Source organism: Aegilops tauschii, chromosome 7 (assembly GCF_002575655.3).
Source record: "Aegilops tauschii subsp. strangulata cultivar AL8/78 chromosome 7, Aet v6.0, whole genome shotgun sequence".
Taxonomy (NCBI): Eukaryota; Viridiplantae; Streptophyta; class Magnoliopsida; order Poales; family Poaceae; genus Aegilops; species Aegilops tauschii.
The window spans coordinates 119,680,295-119,698,644 of NC_053041.3; the positions used below are offsets into that span (position 1 = coordinate 119,680,295).

At 47.7% G+C, this 18,350-nt stretch overlaps 3 protein-coding genes across 5 annotated transcripts; 1 reads left to right on the forward strand and 2 right to left on the reverse strand.

Annotated features, from left to right (window-relative positions):
* Positions 1-26: 26 nt before the first annotated feature.
* LOC109752760 (uncharacterized) lies at positions 27-5,435 on the forward strand. 2 transcript variants are annotated; one of them, XM_020311657.4, is made up of 8 exons: positions 27-179; positions 326-410; positions 2,490-2,554; positions 3,438-3,505; positions 3,785-3,891; positions 4,073-4,122; positions 4,212-4,294; positions 5,070-5,435. In XM_020311657.4, exons 2-8 carry the CDS (start codon positions 356-358, stop codon positions 5,182-5,184), a joined length of 543 nt encoding a protein of 180 aa, XP_020167246.3. In that variant the 5' UTR covers positions 27-179; positions 326-355; the 3' UTR covers positions 5,185-5,435. The 2 variants fall into 2 exon arrangements, with proteins under 2 accessions (XP_020167246.3, XP_020167247.3); XM_020311658.4 differs by having other exon boundaries at positions 47-179; positions 2,493-2,554.
* A 2,258-nt stretch (positions 5,436-7,693) lies between these two features.
* On the reverse strand, positions 7,694-8,596 carry LOC109752758 (uncharacterized). Its single transcript, XM_020311651.4, has one exon. It carries the CDS (start codon positions 8,503-8,505, stop codon positions 7,858-7,860), a length of 648 nt encoding a protein of 215 aa, XP_020167240.1. The 5' UTR covers positions 8,506-8,596; the 3' UTR covers positions 7,694-7,857.
* A 2,456-nt stretch (positions 8,597-11,052) lies between these two features.
* Positions 11,053-14,634, reverse strand: LOC109752731 (peroxiredoxin Q, chloroplastic). 2 transcript variants are annotated; one of them, XM_020311631.4, is made up of 3 exons: positions 14,279-14,634; positions 14,025-14,162; positions 11,053-11,550 (listed from the first exon to the last, which is right to left on the reverse strand). In XM_020311631.4, exons 1-3 carry the CDS (start codon positions 14,483-14,485, stop codon positions 11,242-11,244), a joined length of 654 nt encoding a protein of 217 aa, XP_020167220.1. In that variant the 5' UTR covers positions 14,486-14,634; the 3' UTR covers positions 11,053-11,241. The 2 variants fall into 2 exon arrangements, with proteins under 2 accessions (XP_020167220.1, XP_020167219.1); XM_020311630.4 differs by having other exon boundaries at positions 11,053-12,336; positions 14,279-14,622.
* Between the last annotated feature and the right edge of the window lie 3,716 nt (positions 14,635-18,350).

An 18,350-nucleotide genomic window follows, 5' to 3' on the forward strand; every position in this document is an offset into this window, starting at 1 on the left:
CGGCCCATCTAACGGCCATTCTCCAGCCCACTTACCTACGGCCCACGGTACTGGAGGCGGCGGTGGTTCGAGAATCGACCACGGCTCAGCCAGCCTCCTCCACCACACCCGCCGCCTACCTCCCCCCTTCCCGCCGCCGTGGAAGGAGACCGGCGGCTGGCTCCCACCGCTTCCGCGAGGTTCGTCTCCTCCGCCGCTCCTGATTTTCCCTTGATCCATCGCTCCCGCTGCTAGACTGTCTCTCTTGCTTCTGCGTGGTGATTCTTTGGGCCTGCAGCCCGGCGTTTGTGGTGCTGATTCGTGGTTTCTTGAATTGTTCCTCTAGGGTTCGGAGGCAGTAGGCTCCGCTGCTGCCATGCTCTCCAGGATCTCTCAACTCGGGGCGCGGCTCGTGCGCGAGACCAGAGCTGGTTGGTGTCTCTCCACCCCTTCCTGCTACACTACATCTGTTACATTAGGAATTAGGAGAAAATGGTTGTGCTTGGACCTAATTAGGAATGTCCGAAGAACGTGAATTTGTATAAATGTGATGCATACGTGAAGCACGCTGCGCTTGGACCCAATTCTTTGTGGCTACCATTGTAATGAGATAGCCACTGTTTATGTTAGCCGATTCCTGAGTTGGGAGTCATATTCTTTATTTTATTTTGTCACTGAAGAGAGAGCTTTGTTTCATTGAAGCCATAAGGTTCTTAGAATCTTCAGAAACCAATGCCCGACATTGGTCAGGAGTAGAATTAAGCCAGAACCCTACCAAACCAATAATTCTAGCGTTCAGCGCTAATTCATGGCCAACTTTATTAAACTCTCTCTTCGCTCACACAAACTGGATGTCTGCAACTTGACTCCGAACACTTATGATTTTGTTGATAAGCCCGCATTTTCTGGGCCTGTTGCTCCCTTTAGCATTCATAGGCACAATAAGTTTCACTGGAAAAGGGGCCCTGGCATCAGGTATTAGCAACTACAATTCCTTCTTTGGTAGCTAACAGCTCAGATTTTCTGCATCCGAGCAAGTAACAGAAGAGCTGCACAAAGAGAACAGAACAGTCAGACCTTCTAGCCGCAAAACCAATGCTAGCTTCACCTGTCGCTGGAGAGAAGGATCCGTCTACATTAGTTTTCGTCCAGCCGGATAATGGCGCCAACCAACACAACATCTCACTGGGTTCATTTCGGCTGTACACGTCCTCTGCTGGTGTCAGTGTACTAATTCCAGGCTCAAACATCGACTGTTCATTTTGCCTTTATAGTCACCCAGCAGCTTTAAGCTGCACATATTGAGACTAGCTATATAGTTTTGGAGAAAAATAACTGAATCTTTTATGCGAGGACATATTGAGACTAGCTATATAGTTTTGAAGAAAAATAACTGAATCTTTTATGCGAGCTTCTCTTTTATTGTGGATTAAATCGTTTGTCAGGTGCCACGCTCTCCACAAAAGAAGGAGGACCAGCCCCCTGGTCTCCTTACTCAGATTTGCAATCAAGATCAGCAGCAATCTTTTCCTGTATAAGCAAACTGAGATTCTTCAGGAATATCCCACACCTTTTTAACTTCCATACGAAGAGCTCTTGCCTTTGTACAGTTAACCACTGCATGAAAACTATCTTCTTATGCAACACCACATATAGAGCATGGACTATTAACCTCCAGGGTATGTTTCAGTTTGTTTCTCTTAGTAGCCAAGTTATCAGCAGCTAAGCGCCAGACGAAAGCATGAACTTTATTAGGCATAGGGGCAGACCGAATATTACGCCAAATAGGTCTAGAACAGTCACCTGCTCTACTCGCACCCTCCTGCACAGGACTCTCAACAGTGTGGTTATAAGCCAGTTTATAAGCACTTTTGACGGAGAGCATACCATTTTTCTCATAGTTCCAGGCTATGAAATCTTCAAATTTATACTCGAAGAGGTGAATATTCAGGATTTGATCAGTGTCGTGTAGGAGAAAAGTTCTTGCAATCAGTTGAGTGTTCCACTCTTTTCTTCCTGGGATCAACAGTTGTTTGACTCAAGATAATCTTAAACTTCCCCTTTCTGAACTGATCTTTAGGTTAGGATTCCTTGGCAGCCAATTGTCCCTCCAAATATGAGCTTTACTTCCATCCCTAATCCTCCAGATAATTGCCTTTTTAAGAGGGTCGAGGCCATGTTCAATTCCCCTTCAGCCAGGCGATGCATCATTTTTGAAAACTGTATCAATGAGGTTCCTCTTGGGTAGTATATGATCTTGAGGAGTCTTTCACATAAAGTGTTTGGGAAAGTGAGAAGACACCAGGCTTGTCTAGCGAGCAAAGCCTGGTTAAAAAGCATCGAGTCTCTGAATCCAACACCTCCTTGAACTTTTGGTTTAGTGAGGTTTTCCCAAGCAGTTCAATGAATCCTCTTTTAATCCTTTTTGAGAAACCTTCCGGGTTTACACATGCCTAGTTTGGTGAAGGTATTATTTGGTTCTGCATTCTCAAATCGTTGACTTCTTGCAGCAGGAAACTTGTCAAGCCATAGCAGCAATTACTACCGAGGTCTCAGCCGGCATTCAGCCCCAGCGGTTAGTCCTTTTGTACTGTTATAATCTCTGTTTTTGAGTCGCCGACTAATCGCCGATTAGTCGCCGACTAATCGCCGATTAGTCGCCGACTAATCGCCAAGTCGTCGCGGCGTGGCTGGCTCGCGCAGGTGACTTGACTCAGGGAGCAAGTCGCGCGACTCGCGTGGCTCGCCGGTGACTTGGGGCGATTAGTCGCACGACTCGCTGGCTCGCTGGCTCGCGTGGCTTGCTGCTGTTGTATATGTGATCATGTGGGGACTGCGGAAGGAGGAGGACCGAAGGAAAGAGAGCACAGGGTGGGCCATATATGTGCTCTGCTTAGATATAGTATATGAAAGAGAGCGCAGGGTGGGCTCTATATGTGCTCTGCTTAGATGTAGTATATTTTCTCTGTTGTATATGTGCTCTTCTGCTGCTGTATATCTATGTGCTCTGCGGCTCTATGTGCTGTTGTGCCATGGCGACTTGGGGCGACTAATCAAGCCAAGTCGCTGACTCAAGCCAGCAAGCCACTACCCGCAGCCTCGGCGACTTGGCTTGACTTGGCGACTCAAAAACCTTGGTTATAATCGTTGTGATTGCTAGTATAGAACATGTTATTGCCTATTGCCTTCTGTTCCTGCTGCGGCCGAGAATATAACCAAAGCATCAATAGAATTGTTTTTCTATACATGATGCACACAGTACTTTGTGTTTCAGATTCATTTTGAAGTTTTTTCAAAAAGTAAAGATTTTCTTTTCTCTACCTCTATATCGTTTTGCCGCCTCCACATATGTGCAAGCAAACATTGCCTTCTGCTTGTTAAAAAAAAACCTTCTGGTGAAATCTGTTTGTGTGTACAGAAGTGATGATTTATCATTTGCACTGGTCTTTGTTTTTCAGAAGAGCATCCTCTTCTCCACCGCAACAACAAGTAGTCATCATGATGAAGGCGGTGACGACAAGGAGAAGTGAGTGTGTTTGTCTTCTTCCATTTTTTTATGCAGCATGAAATTTAAACACCTAGGCATCTTTGTATCTTTGGAGTAAGCAGTATATTAGTCCAGACCATTTCCTAATTTTATTTTTCTTTGTTAACATTTATCGCCTTCTGATGGGCTGCTCCTTCCACATGTTGAGGAAATAGCGTGATCGGTTTTACTGAATGTTAGTATTCAGCTTTGAGAAATATTTGACATGGAGTAAAGAACTGGTCTTCTGACAAGAGCAATTTTCTCTTCCATGTGCAGAATCTCTGTAACATTTGTGAACAAGGATGGCACTGAGAAAACGATAAGTGTTCCTGTCGGAATGTCCATGTTAGAAGCTGCTCATGAAAATGACATAGAACTTGAAGGTTTTTAAACTATCTGTCTATTCACCTCACACCCCATCACATGCACTGTCTGTTACATCATGTTACTATCTTTGATCACTTTTTAAATAGGCATATTAATGTGTCCTTTTAAGATCTTGTCAGCTGATTTCAGTTGTAGGTGATAACCTTGCCTAGTATTTTGGATTTTTGGTTACTGCAGGAGCATGTGAAGGGTCGCTCGCATGTTCCACTTGTCATGTCATAGTTATGGTATGTTGTAGATATAACCCATGCTGTTTTTTAATCTTCAGTTATAGAAGCTGAAAGTTCTTCTGACTAGCAAATTGAATCTTATCCAGGATGTAAAGGACTATAACAAGCTAGAGGATCCAACAGATGAGGAAAATGATATGCTTGACCTTGCATTTGGGCTGACAGAAACGTAAGTGGATATCTATCTGCTAAAGGATTCTTTTTTGTTTATCCATCTTTTATGAACCCCTCAAGTTTGGTAGTATCTATGTGTCATACAAACAAGCATATCGAAATATCTTAAAATCTACCCCCTCCGTCCCATAATATAAGATCGTTTTGCAAGTTTATATTATGGGATGGAGGGAGTACTTATTCATTGCGCCATTGTGAAAAAAATCCTTCCAGCATCTATATATGCAACCTTTAGGAACCATATAAGTAGTGCTACAGTGTCAACCAGGAGGTTCAGGGTTTGGAGGAAACCAAAGTGTAGGACTCAAAAGTAGTACAGGAGTATGATAGGATAGCACTTGCCATCCTCGGGAATTGCATTGCCTCATTCCTACGCAAAAAATGAGCTTTGAGGGGATGTGTAGTTTCCTCCAAAAACACAGGAAATTAATAGTATTCCTAAGGAATACTGCACCCGTTTCCTACAAACCCAATGCATTTAATGGAAGTTTTCCTCTGGAATCCCCGTTCCTATGTTTTGCCTATGAGAATCCTTCAAACCGAATGAGGCCTTGTATTAGGCTATTAGCGATGAACGGAAATCAGATAGAACTAATTGATAGAATAGCTAATTATGCTATCCCACATGGCCATACAGGTAGGCTGTAGATGTATAAACGCCATTGTGGCTTTGTACTATAGTATTACTTCCTAAAAGAAAATTGTTAATTGTTATATGTTAAATGTTAAATGTTAGGATCAAGAATAATCTGTTAAATAACCTTTTTCAGGTCCCGTCTTGGCTGCCAAGTAATAGCGAAGCCCGAACTTGACGGCGTCCGACTGGCGTTACCTGCCGCTACACGAAACTTCGCGGTAGATGGGTTCGTGCCAAAGCCACACTGAAGACAGCCATCAGTTTTGTACCTTAGCATCATCATGTAACTTCACTACGGTATCGTCCCTGAGAGCCCCCGTGCCCTCGGACTTGGATCTGTTCTCATTTTATGAGCTCCTTGGTCAGTGCAAGATCATCAGTGTTGTACACTGGCAGTGGGTGAATACTGAATAAACAAGTTGTGTTTGTGACACCCCATGGGCGATATTATTTGGAGGACAGGGAATAAAAGCTTGTTCCAGAGGTTTTGGGGAGTGGATCTTGTTTTGTGTCTACTGCGTTGTTGTTGTGTTTAGTGTTGTTAGTTGCTCCCTTTGTTCACAAAGTTAATCAGCGACAGTTAATATGAGGGAGCAGCTTTTTTTCTGAATCAGATGTGTATAGACGTGTTTTTGTGTGTTTGTTCACTCATTTCAGTCTGTATGCAGTCCATATTGAAATACATAAAACAACTTATAATTGTGAAGGTGTAGGTTTTTGTGGAGAGAAACCTGTTGGATAAATTATGACTGTCGAGTCTGCCTGCTGAGGAGTACTGTTCAGACAAAGAAGAGCCATGATTATGTGCTGCCAAGCACCGACCACAACCACTACGCCACTGCAGCAGAGCCGCAAAACCGATCCACGCTACACAGGCGGCGAGACGAGATCCGACCACCAACCGTCCGTCCGTCCTGGGCCATTCATGCAAGGAGTAAAACATTGTCCAAGACGACAAAAAAAAACATAATTATACAAACAGAAATGTCGGCCACTCCGGTAATTCTTCCAGCCCGGCAACATACACACCTTCTCTAACCACTTTGAAGGCTAGATTAGCAGAAACACTACGCTACATTCCTTTTGCAAAAAATGCCACCATTTGTGTAATCGTTTTGCAAAAAACACTGATCGACGGATTTGGCTCTATTGATCGCGTTTATGATAGATGGAGCCCACTAGTCAGACTGACATGGCACTGCTTAATGTCTCATATGTAACGGCGGCGTTTGGTAATGTTATCATCATGTGGGGTTCACCTGTCATTGAAAGAAAAAAGCATATGTTTTTTTTTGCTCGCCGTGCAGCGGCAACAACGCCTGAGGAAAAGTGCAGCTCGTCCCCCGAGCTATTCTCCCGCGCGCCTCCTCCTCCCTCTGACCGAGTGCTGCCCATCCCCGAGAACGCCCGGGCATCCTCGTCGTCGGCGACCTGCGCCAAATCCGTCGATCAGTGTTTTTTGTAAATAGATTATACAAGAGTGTTTTTTTCTGCTAACCTAGCCATCAAAATGATGGTTTCTTGCAATTTACTCGATGGAGCTGTTCGTCCAGTCAAACAACAGCCGCCATTACATGATGCTGGCACGAGGTAATCAAAGCTGCCCCAACACACTCAAAACGCGCCCAGTACAACCACCGTAGCACTACACTAGAGCCACAAACACCGCAGCTCGTTCGACTCAGTCAAGGCATGGTGGGCGAGCATGAGCGCCGTGGGCACCACCAACCGAAAAGTGAAGGCCTCGATCGCCATGCTTGTCTCGTGGGTCATTTGGAATGAGAGAAACGCAAGAGTGTTTCGGCATAAGAGCGCTCCTCCGCCAACTTTACTCAACACCATCGTCGACGAGGCAAACCTTTGGATAAACCGTTGTAACAAACTCTTCTCTCCTTATTTAATATATGAGATCTTTTGCCTCCGTTTAAAAAAAAAACACCGCAGCTGCGAGACCGATCTACGCAGGCGGCGAGATCCGACCACCAACCGTCCGTCCGTCCTGGGCCATTCACGCAGGGTTTAAAACACCACTGGCGGAAAGGCGCCCGGCCGTCCCCGAGCCGAGCCAGGACAAGCCGCCGCGCGAACGAGCCAACGAATGGGCGCCGCGGTAGGTGCAACGGGCATACGGATCGTGCGTCTGAATGTCCGGTGGCGGCTCAGCTACTGCTGCCATTACCACCATCAGCCTCAGCTTGACGTACTGCTGCCATTACCACCATCAGCCTCAGCTTGACGTACGGTTACGTGCACCGTGCGCCGGTCATCCGGATCGGAGAGGCATGTGGCGTTCACAGAGTCCTGTCCTCTCCTGACACGCTGTCGTGTGGTGAATTTGTTGGTGACTGGCTGGTTGCTTGATTGATCACTCTGTCTGCTGCTGCTGCTGCTGCTGTTTTGCTAGTGGAGAGTGCCAAGAAAGAAAGCGCCTTCTGGAAGGGTGCAGAGGTAGGTGAGGCACATCATCACATGTTGGGGTGGACTTGCGTGTCGTGCCCAGCTGAGCCAGAGATCCTGTCGTCCCGAGTGATTGGCAAGAAACGTCACGTCCAAACCATTTTGTCAACATGAAATCAACTGCAGCCATGGAGGAAAATAAGCTTTTTTTGCTTCACCGTGCTCATCAACGTCGTCTCTTGATTCATGTCACTAGTGGTTGCTCTGTTACTGCCAGTGGTAACTACTAGCATTTGCAGGGCCACAGGTGTTGGAAATCGCAAGGCGTCGACAGCATTCAGCAGAGGAGCTCGACACGAGTTGCAAGCAATAACTGATTGGATCAAAACATTGTATGTGCACAGTACATCGGCTATCTATAATTAAGCTACGGAAACATTTTGCTTCCACCTAAAAGATTACAATTTATTGCCAGTTTCATCATCTAAAATCGAGGGCGATGGCGCTACAGTCGTCTCTAGTGATCAGAAGCTCGAGACGGTGCCAGCTCTACCGCTCCGTCTCCGGCTCGCCGCAGCCGCGGCCACGAAGCTCCTATCGGCGCCTTGATCCCACAGCCGCACCACGCTGCCGCTGAGCGCCCTTGGGCTCAGGTACCGGCCAGTCTCAGCAGCCGTCGCCGGCATGAGAGGCAGCAGAGGCCTCACCACCTCCCATTCGAAAGGATCCGCCTGCTCGGGCGGCCCGTACACGCCGTAGTCATCTTCCGGATCCCGATCCTCCTCCTCCTCCTCCTCCTCCTCGTCGCTCTCCACGTCGCAGCATCCGACGCAGCCGGTGTCGTGGTAGTACGCCGTGTACCGCTCCCTCGGCGACAGCGCCGGCAGCGACGTCGACATCGTCGCCTCAGACGATCTCCCTAGCGATCTCTCCGTCTCCGAAGACACCATCATCGACGGGGAAGTATCTAGCTCCACGAAAGGCTTGGACACATCATCCGAGATCACAGCGGACGGCGCCGTGGAGGAGCGCAGGCGCCATACGCCGGCGGCCGCAGCCGCGGCGAGGACGGCGGCGAGGCAGGTCCACGCCGCGGCGCCCGCCGCGGCGGCCTCGGGGAGGGAGTGGATGCGGAAGGCGACGGCCTCGAGGGGCTGCTCCAGGATGTCCATATCGAACTCTCGACCGCCGATCGCCGGCGTTTCTTGGCTTCGTCACCTCGTGGCTGCTCTGTTTGCGTCTGGGGGAGGGGAGGGAGCGAGTGAGCGGGGTGGGCAGGAAGGTGGGAGGCGGAGGGAGGTATTTAATGGCGGGTGGGGAGGCGGAGGGTGGGTGATTAAATCTGGGCCGCTGGATGGGGAGGCCAAGGTGCGGATCGGCGGAAGATGCTGGGGATCGGCGGGGAGGGATTAGGGGAGATGCCGTGCCGGATGCCGGATTTTCCATCTTGTTATTTTCCTTCTTAATAATTTGGTGGTGTTATTACTGTTCCTCCTACTGCAGTCGAAAGGTGTGGGGTGGAGGTATATGCTACGTCCACAAAAGTCTCGGTTATTCATATGTTTTCCATGTCTTTTTTACCCTGTTTTCTATTTTATGGCGGACTAAGTCTCAATGTGACGGACTAAGTCTAACTCAGATGGTTAGCTATTTTATGGTGGAACTAGCCCATTAGGGTTTAAGTCCTAAGCTCGACAGTGCTGCTCATATTTTTCTGGATTTATTTCAGGCTTTCGGGTGATGCTCGTTCACTGGGAGGTGACGTACCGGTCGGCTACGGAAGCGCCTATGGTGAGTTCGTAAATCTCAAGATTATATATCGGTTTAGTCTCCCGTAGGTGCCCATAGAGATAGGGTGTGTGCGCGTGCGTTTATAGGGATTAGTGTATGTGTTGTATGAACGTTTGCGTTTGTACTGTATTAAAACAAACAAATTATACTGTGTACAAGGGGTCACTCCAAGAGACCCTGGAGGTCCCCGTGCCCAAACCTACTAGTAGCCCATCATTGGGCTCCGCCACGGAATATGCACCATCAGAGAAGGACGTGAGCATCCGCCACACTGAAAGAGCTCTGTTGCAAAGCATGCTGCCTATTGATCGAGCTGATTAACAACTTGTTGTATGCGACATACCTGAGTCTTCGTGACTCGTCAGTCGGGGATCATCCCCGAATCCACCAGATCCTGGTGCTGCAATCTTCATCCAACATGGTCTGAAAAGACACCATCTGTGCGTCACACTCCAAAACACCAACACACTCTGCACAAGCTATATATGTTGTTGCCCGAGGATGTAGAACATCAGCCACCACAACTTAACATCACCGGAACATAGCCCAACGAGACAGAATGGCTATTTGTTTCTCGACGCCGCTGATTTCGAGTGTCATCATGGTCTGAGAGAAGTAGAGCCATCTTATTCTGACGCGGTGCCGATCCCACCATCGATGAAACACCTCTAGGGACTAAGCCTATCCTATCTACTCATCAGAGCGAAATTGTCGAGACCCAACCTCGTTGTTAGAGGGAGGGTGACGAACACTTCCCGAATTACCAGTACAAAGTTGTTGGCAAACACATCAGAACTACACATTTTTTTTTGTTATGCAAGAGAGGAGATGCATATACGTGAGCGGGCGGATTTATTTTTCCAAATGAGTTGGACAATTATTTGTTATGATTTTTTTCATCGACGATCCACATGTACTCTTTGTTTATCAGCTAGCTTGAAATTTTAAAGCAGCACAAGGTACTCATGTTCTAGATAATTAAGCATTACCTTTAATAAAGAATACAAGATATTAATAGGGTGATGTTCTATTGCTATGCACAAGTCCAAGCTCAAACACATCATGAGATGTGAGCTATGAAAAAAAACAAACCAACATTGAATATGCGGAACAATAACGTCACTATTCACTACTGAATCTGTTTTTCTTTCGATATCTTTGGTCAGAAAGAAAATCGGCATTTTGAGAAAGGCTCACGGTTTTCTATTTTGGAGCAATGATGTCGTTTTCCCTGTCCCAAGCTCCTCCGACGTCAAATCGCCATGAAATTTTGCACGCCTTTAGAAAATTCGTTTGTCTTTGATGTGCGAAATATTCAGATTCGTTTCTTTTTTCGACGTTGCTGTTCATTCGAAGCATCTGTGCCCATGATCAGCTATGGATTACCGCTAAAACTGAGCCTGACAAGTTGTAGCCAGAGTTGAAGACAGTACTAAAACGAATCGCGCCTAGCGGTATCGCCCCGCCCATGCGAGCCGGTCCGGTCGGGACGGTGGGGGGGCCTTTCGGCTTGGCGATAGGACGAGCCGTTGCACACCCGGTTGCCGCCCAGTGACCAGTAGCCACCGGACCAGTGAGCGCCGAGCGCATGGCCGGCCACCTGGTCCACGAGGGCTTGTCATTAGCTTATCATCCATTTGTGCAGTGCAGTTTGGGTAAAAAAGAAGGTTCGGGTTAGTTCGTGGCAGATAGGCGTAGCTCCGTAAAATCCCCGTGCCGTGCACGATACCAGTTGCGTTCCTGCGGGCGATGCCAGCGTTGCACTTTTCCCCATCCAAAGAGAGTTGTACTACAAAAGCTGAACTGCAGTAGATTCTGGTAAATTTACAGGAGCCGTGTCGAACGCGTACGCACTAGTCAATGGCTCCGTGTCGCTCAGAGTGTGAAGACGAGGTTTAAAAGTAGATAGATTTTACAAAACGGCGTCCTTGACGAAGGTGCACACTGCTGGCGAACTGAACATACGCAGTACACGTACGTACTGGATTACACATCAAAACAGCTCTACGCATGGATCATGTTCAGCATGTATGTAATGTAGATACAGGCGGGGCGGAGATATTAGGCATGGGGAAGGGAAGAAAAATCGTAGTACGATCCTCGAATCGATCGATCAGCTAGAGGTTCTGGATGATCTTGAGGGTCTCGCCGATGTGCTTCTCGGGCTGGAACTGGTTGTTGTAGATGTACTGCACCACGCCCTTCTTGTCCAGCACGTAGGTCTGCCTCCCCGGGAGCGTCCCGAAGAGGTCCGACGGCACCCCCCACTCCTTGCGCACCTTGTTCCCCTCGTCGCTCAGCAGCGTGAAGGGCAGCCGGTACTTCTTGGCGAACGCCTTGTGCGACGCCGCGTCGTCCCCGCTGATCCCGATCACCTCCGCCCCCGCCTTCTTGTACTTCTCGTACGAGTCCCGGAACGCGCACGCCTGTTTTTTCATCACACGTTCAGCTTCGAATTGGATCCAATCCAACGGACAACAATCACTATCACATGCAGATACACAGTTCATCGATCCAATGTGCTGGTCTAATATGTGTCACCTTTTTATTACTCTCAAAATCATGCATGTTTCGTCCAAGATCAGCCAGACATACTACGTACAAATACCCTAACTAGCTATTTAGAGCTACTGCTCGTACATGTAGACGAAGTCAGAGTTGCCGGCCATGGCGTTGATGACCTGGACCGTCAGCACGGCGCCGCCGGCCATGACCACGATGATCAGCACGGCGGTGATGGGGTTGCGCAGCAGCTCGTAGATGGGCTGCACCAGCGCCCACGCGAACCCCGTGCTCACCGTCAGCGCGTACAGCACGTACCGCCGCATGTTGTCCCAGAACTCCTCCAGCAGCGGCCCCTCCGGCCCCAGCGCCATCGCCGGGCCCGCGTCCACCGACAGCGCCAGCGCCACCGCCACGCCCACCGTGATGCCGCCGATCAGCGCCCACGTCGGCAGCTCGCACGTCCGGCCATCTCCGTTGGCGACGGCCTCCTCATCGATGGGCTGCTGCCTCCTCGGCGTCGCTGCCTCGGTGATTTCTTGGGACGGTATGGTCATGGCGACGTGTTTTTGTTGCCGTGGAGTGGGGTTAGGGGAGGAGAGGCTAGCTTGGATGGTGGTGGAGCCATGGCGTTTGGAAAGGAAGGGAGACCCAAGTGGTGAGCTAGCTCCGGCTGAACCAAGAGGAGTGAATGTCTTCTGGCGAATGATCTGATTTGGACGAAATATGATATATTAACAAGTGGCAAACAATAGAACTATTGCATTTAAATCATATTATGTCAGGCTCGATCCAACAAATATAAATGAATGATCTGCCGCACAAGGAAAAAAAATAGAACGAACAATCTTCTGCGCGAATATCTGCGCCGAGATCGATATTGCACGACGCAACCAACCGGAGGAACATGAGGAATGTAAAGGAGGGGATGAAGTAGGAGGGGGCTGACCGGCCCGGGTCACGGAACCAGTGGCTCATTTGTTGCGCGGCCTCGGTTCGGCTTGTGTGTTTGCGCTTTCGTTTGTAAGTCGGAGCGGAGGCTACGAAAACCGTCGTGGTGCTATAGAGTGTCGCCTCTGCTTGTTTCTTGGGTGATTGATTCATCGACCTATCTAGTGTGCAGTCTTGTTGGGGCCATCGTGGATGTCGGATCTTGTTGTAGGATGCCGGCTTCGGTTGCTCAAATGGCGCATCCAACAGCTCGCCTGATGCGTGACCTTGCGGTCGGTGTGTGCATAATTATCGGTTTTGGCTACTTTCCCTTATTATCCGGCGCATTCTTGTTCTTCTTGATGAAAAGGTAGAGTTCTTGTCGGTTGTTCGAAAACAAAATTAAGATGGTGACGAAGGGTGGACGGACGATATTGACTCCTCCCGAGGATTAGAAAATGGCTTGGTGGGACATTTCAGCGCCATACGCCGCTTAATGCGCCAAAGGAACAGACCTAGCGGCGACTTATACAAGGAAGGTGGAAAAGGAGAGAAAGAGAGGAAGGCGTGAGGTGGAGGGTGGATGGCGGTGGGCAAGGAGGAAGACGAAGAGCTTAGAAAGGATGGAATCATGCCGACTGAGGAAGAAAGTGGCAACATCCACGTCTAGTAGCAAGGCAACTGCAATTGCCAAGGAGGTTGCATTGACAATGTGAAGGATGAAGGAGGCAATAGTTAGGTAGAGAGATGTGGACTATTTGAGAAAAACAGTTTGCTAGCTCACCTCTTGTTTTAGTTTGTGACATGTGTTTGTTGCCTAGTGGACGATGATGTGGAGACGATTTTTGTGATTTATTGAATGTGCGAGAAATGACTATTTCCAACTTCCAAGTTCATGCCAAGAACATTGATATTTGTGCAAGTATAGAAGTACAATAAATTCTTAATTGGACATAAATTAGTATCAAATGATAAATAACTGTATTTCTTAGTCGACTAAGCCATAGCCCTAAAAATAATAATAGAGTCCAGGTCAGCTAAAACTGCCTGTCAACCAAGTCTTTGGGCAGCATTTCCTTACGCTCTTTTCTTTTTGAATGGTTTGGATTACTTACCATAGGTGTCACATGGTATTTCTTTGATACTTATATTTTTCGGGGACACGCCCTTGATACTTGACAGTGTGATTTAAACAGTACTAGAGCCCCAAATCCGTATTAAGCACAAATAATTATTGGACGACTGAAATTTGTTACGCACTCTGTTTCTAAGGCCTATTATTATAAAATTCAAAAGTATTACTATCACTGTTATTTTTAAAAGTAAAATTTTGACTTCTAAAGATCCATAGTCATGCCGACGAACGAAGTGGTAAATAGTCTCATTTTGTAAACTGCTTATTTTGTCGATGGACTGATTAATTGATGGATGAACAAAGCTGTCGCTAAAATAAAATAAAATCACTGACCTGTTTGGTGCAGCCTGGCGTCTCATCGGCGGGGTAGAAGTAGAGGACGACGGGCTTGCCCTTGAACTTGGAGAGCGACACCGTCTTGCCGTCCTGGTCCTTGAGTGTGAAGTTGGGCGGCACGCTGCCCTTGCTCACCTGCAACCAACCAACCACCATCAAAACCCAACACACTTCAGTGTTCAGTCACCGCGCACGAATTCGCCACCAGCGCGCTCCAGAGCGCGAGATGGCTAGCCGGCTTGCATACGCACCTTGCCGCAGACGATGCCCGCGGAGGCCGCGCGGCGGCGCGGCGCAGGCGCGAGGGCGAAGGCCGACGCCGGCGCCCTGAGGCCGTGGAACGCGGCCGAGGTGGACGGCCTGCAGAGGCGCGCCTGGGACGAGGAGGAGGAGGAGGAGGCGCGAGGGGCCAGCAGCACGGACGGCTTGCAGCAGGCCGTGGAGGCGGCGAATGCCATCTTGGCTGGACCGAGGTGAAGGACTCGCCTCAGCCGCTCCTCTGTTTCTCTGGAGGAAGCGGAACCTCCTGTGCTGTGATGGATGGTTGGTTCGCGGCGAGGGGATATCAGGATGAGGTCGGAACGGGGGGTTTTGTGCCCACGTGGTGTAACCTGCTGCCCTTTGCTGTTTGAGTGAACTTTTATTTAGCTTCAAAAAGAAAAAGTGAACTTTTATTTGCTTCTTTTTTCACCACAGTAAATGTGTACCCGATATGAGAGTGAAAATTTCGTGGATAGTGTAGGCATTGAAATTTGATATGATATTAATTACACGTTAAACATGTTCATGCCTCGTCATTAGAGCAACATGGGTTATTAGATTGACATGGTTTGATGGTCGAAATTTGTTGGATCCGCCCCTTTGGGTCATTTTATATTGAAATATAGATATCGTCGTGCGTTCATGTTCGCGTGTCTTCAGGTTGGATCCTTCCTATCTACGCCACTCTTCATCGGCAACGGTTGCTGTTTTGGTGCAGCTGCTATGGGGCCTTAACACGACAACTTTCCTACTGTCTATTATAATAAATTTTGTCCGGCTCCGATGAGGGAGTGACGATGACAGCGGCTGCCATGCCTTGCCCATAGTGGTCTATCGCTAGTGATCTTCCTTGATGATCCGGATCCATGATAGACACATCTTCTTCAATCTTATTCAAGTATAAAAATCGAAGCACACAAATAACAGTGTCATAGGACATAGCGTTCTTACCCATCATTCGATTAAATAACATCCTCGTCGCCTTGACCACACCGAACTAGCAGCACACATCATGGATATCCGTGAAGATACCCAAGCTCATCAAAGCCACCACGGACCGCAAAGGCGTGCATCTCGCAGCATGTCTCAAGCGCCTGGGATCAATGCAGGTGGGCGGCATAGACACAAGCACGACAGAGTTAGGATGCACCCCCGGCGCTATTGAAGCTACATTGTTATATACATTCGTTATTGAAGCTACATTGCACGTAGTTCTACACATTCTTCCTATATTGCTACATTTATTCGGGATATAGGAACCGGAATGTCTCTTGCTTGAGAGCAAAGGACGGCATGGCGTCGAACAACCGCTCGCTTGTACAAGTACTTCTGGTTTGAACCAGAGTGTTTCATTCCTGGTGTCTCCTATTCTCAAGCTTAGCTTGCCTTTCCTTTTCTGTTTCATCTTTCTTGCATTCTTGCTATGAAAGGATGTCACACATTTTTTTCATGTGGTGAAACTTAATGGCTCGCCAAACATGAACGGAACAACTCACCCCTTAGGTTGCGTATACATATATCCATGTGTATGAGTTGTAAGACATATAAGGTGGTTGGTGATACTATTTATCACCGGTCCATTTTTGAGATTTTTTTACGCAACATAACTAATGCGATGCTTTATATATCGAGGGAAAGGGACACCTTTTCTTTTAAGCTTAGTCCAGGCTTATGCACATTGTTTCAAATTTGAGGACCTACTCACCTAGTTCTCTCTTGGTTGCCGAGAGAGCTTGATGGGCATGGACACATTTGTGGCAGAGCTTGAGAAGGGAGGTGAAGGCGTGGAGGAGTCTATGTTGGCAAGCATGTCTCACACTTTGGCAGGTTAGAGTGCGCGGTCGCAGTCAAGCTGGTCGGATGGAACATGTGCAAATTAGTTCGTTGCTTAAAATTGCTGATTTTTAAAATTAGATGTAAAAAAAATTAAAACAACTGTTCACCTCCTCTACATCCTTAGACACTTGACTCATCAATGTGCAAACATGCTACTGTTGGGGAACGTAGTATTTCAAAAAAATTCCTACGATCACGCAAGATATATCTAGGAGAAGCATAGCAACGAGCGGGGAGAGTGTGTCCACGTACCCTCGTAGACCAAAAGCGGAAGCGTTTAGTAACGCGGTTGATGTAGTTGAACGTCTTCGCGATCCGTCCGATCCAAGTACCGAACGTACGGCACCTCCGTGTTCAGCACACGTTCAGCACGATGACGTCCCTCGATCTCTTGATCCAGCTGAGGACGAGGGAGAGTTCCGTCAGCACGACGGCGTGGCGACGGTGATGATGAAGCTACCGGCGCAGGGCTTCGCCTAAGCACTACGACCATATGATCGGGGTGGTAAACTGTGGAGGGGGGCACCGCACACGGCTAAGAGAAGACTTGGTGTGCCTTTGGGGTGCCCCCCTCCCACATATATAAAGGGGGGAGGAGAGGAGGCCGACCATAGGGGGGCGCGCTCCATGGGGAGTCCAACTAGGATTCCCAATCCTAGTTGGAGTCCCCTTCCTTTCCAAGAGAGGGAGAAAGAGGGAAGGAGGAAGAGGGGAGAAGGAAAGAGGGGCGTCGCCCCCTTCCTAGTCCAATTCGGACTGGCCATGGGGGGGGGGGCTCCCTTGTGGCCCTCCTCTCCTTTCCACTAAGGCCCATGAAGGCCCATGAACTTCCCGGGGGGGGGGGGGGGGGGGGGGTCCGGTAACCCCTGATACTCTGAAACTCATCCGAAACAACCCGAACCATTCCGGTGTCCGAATGTAACCTTCCAATATATGAATATTTACCTCTCGGCCATTTTGAGAGTCCTCGTCATGTCCGTGATATCATCCGGGACTCCGAACAAACTTTGGTCATCAAATCACATAACTCATAATATAAATCGTTATCGAACGTTAAGCGTGCGGACCCTATGGGTTCGAGAACTATCTAGACATGACCGAGACACATCTCCGGTCAATAACCAATTGCGGAACCTGGATGCTCATATTGGCTCCTACATATTCTACGAAGATCTTTATCGGTCAAACCGCATAACAACATACGTTGTTCCCTTTGTCATCGGTATGTTACTTGCCCGAGATTCGACCGTCAGTATCATCATACCTAGTTCAATGTCGTTACCGGCAAGTCTCTTTACTCATTCCGTAATGCAATCCCGCAACTAACTCATTAGTCACTTTGCTTGCAAGGCTTATAGTGATGTGCATTACCGAGAGGGCCCAGAGATACCTCTCCGATACACGGAGTGACAAATCCTAATCTCAATCTATGCCAACTCAACAAACACTATCGGAGACACCTGTAGAGCATCTTTATAATCACCCAGTTACGTTGTGACGTTTGATAGCACACAAAGTGTTCCTCCGGTATTCGTGAGTTGCATAATCTCACAGTCAGAGGAACATGTATAAGTCATGAAGAAAGCAATAGCAATAAAACTAAATGATCATTATGCTAAGCTAACGGATGGGTCTTGTCCATCACATCATTCTCTAATGATGTGATCCCGTTCATCAAATGACAACACATGTCTATGGTCAGGAAACTTAACCATCTTTGATTAACGAGCTAGTCAAGTAGAGGCATACTAGGGACACTCTTGTTTTGTCTATGTATTCACACATGTACTAAGTTTCCGGTTAATACAATTCTAGCATGAATAATAAACATTTATCATGATATAAGAAAATATAAATAACATATTTATTATTGCCTCTAGGGCATATTTCCTTCAGCTACCTCAACATACAACTATGCACAATAATTATCCACCTCAACAAACAACCATGCATAGTATGATGTTTTGAATTCTATTACGCTAAAGTTCAATAATATTTTACAACCATTTAATAATTAACTATAATGAATCATATGCATTTTCAGCTTCATTCAATTATTAATCCAAATACTCATGTGCAATACAACCACGTCTTAGTGAATCACATTACAACCGATTCCCGCACCAATTGCATAATCTAGTTTATAAAGTCGATTCATACAATTGCAAGCAATAGGACTGGATTGATCCCTAAAAAAGGGCTGCATTGATCCCTATATAACTCGGC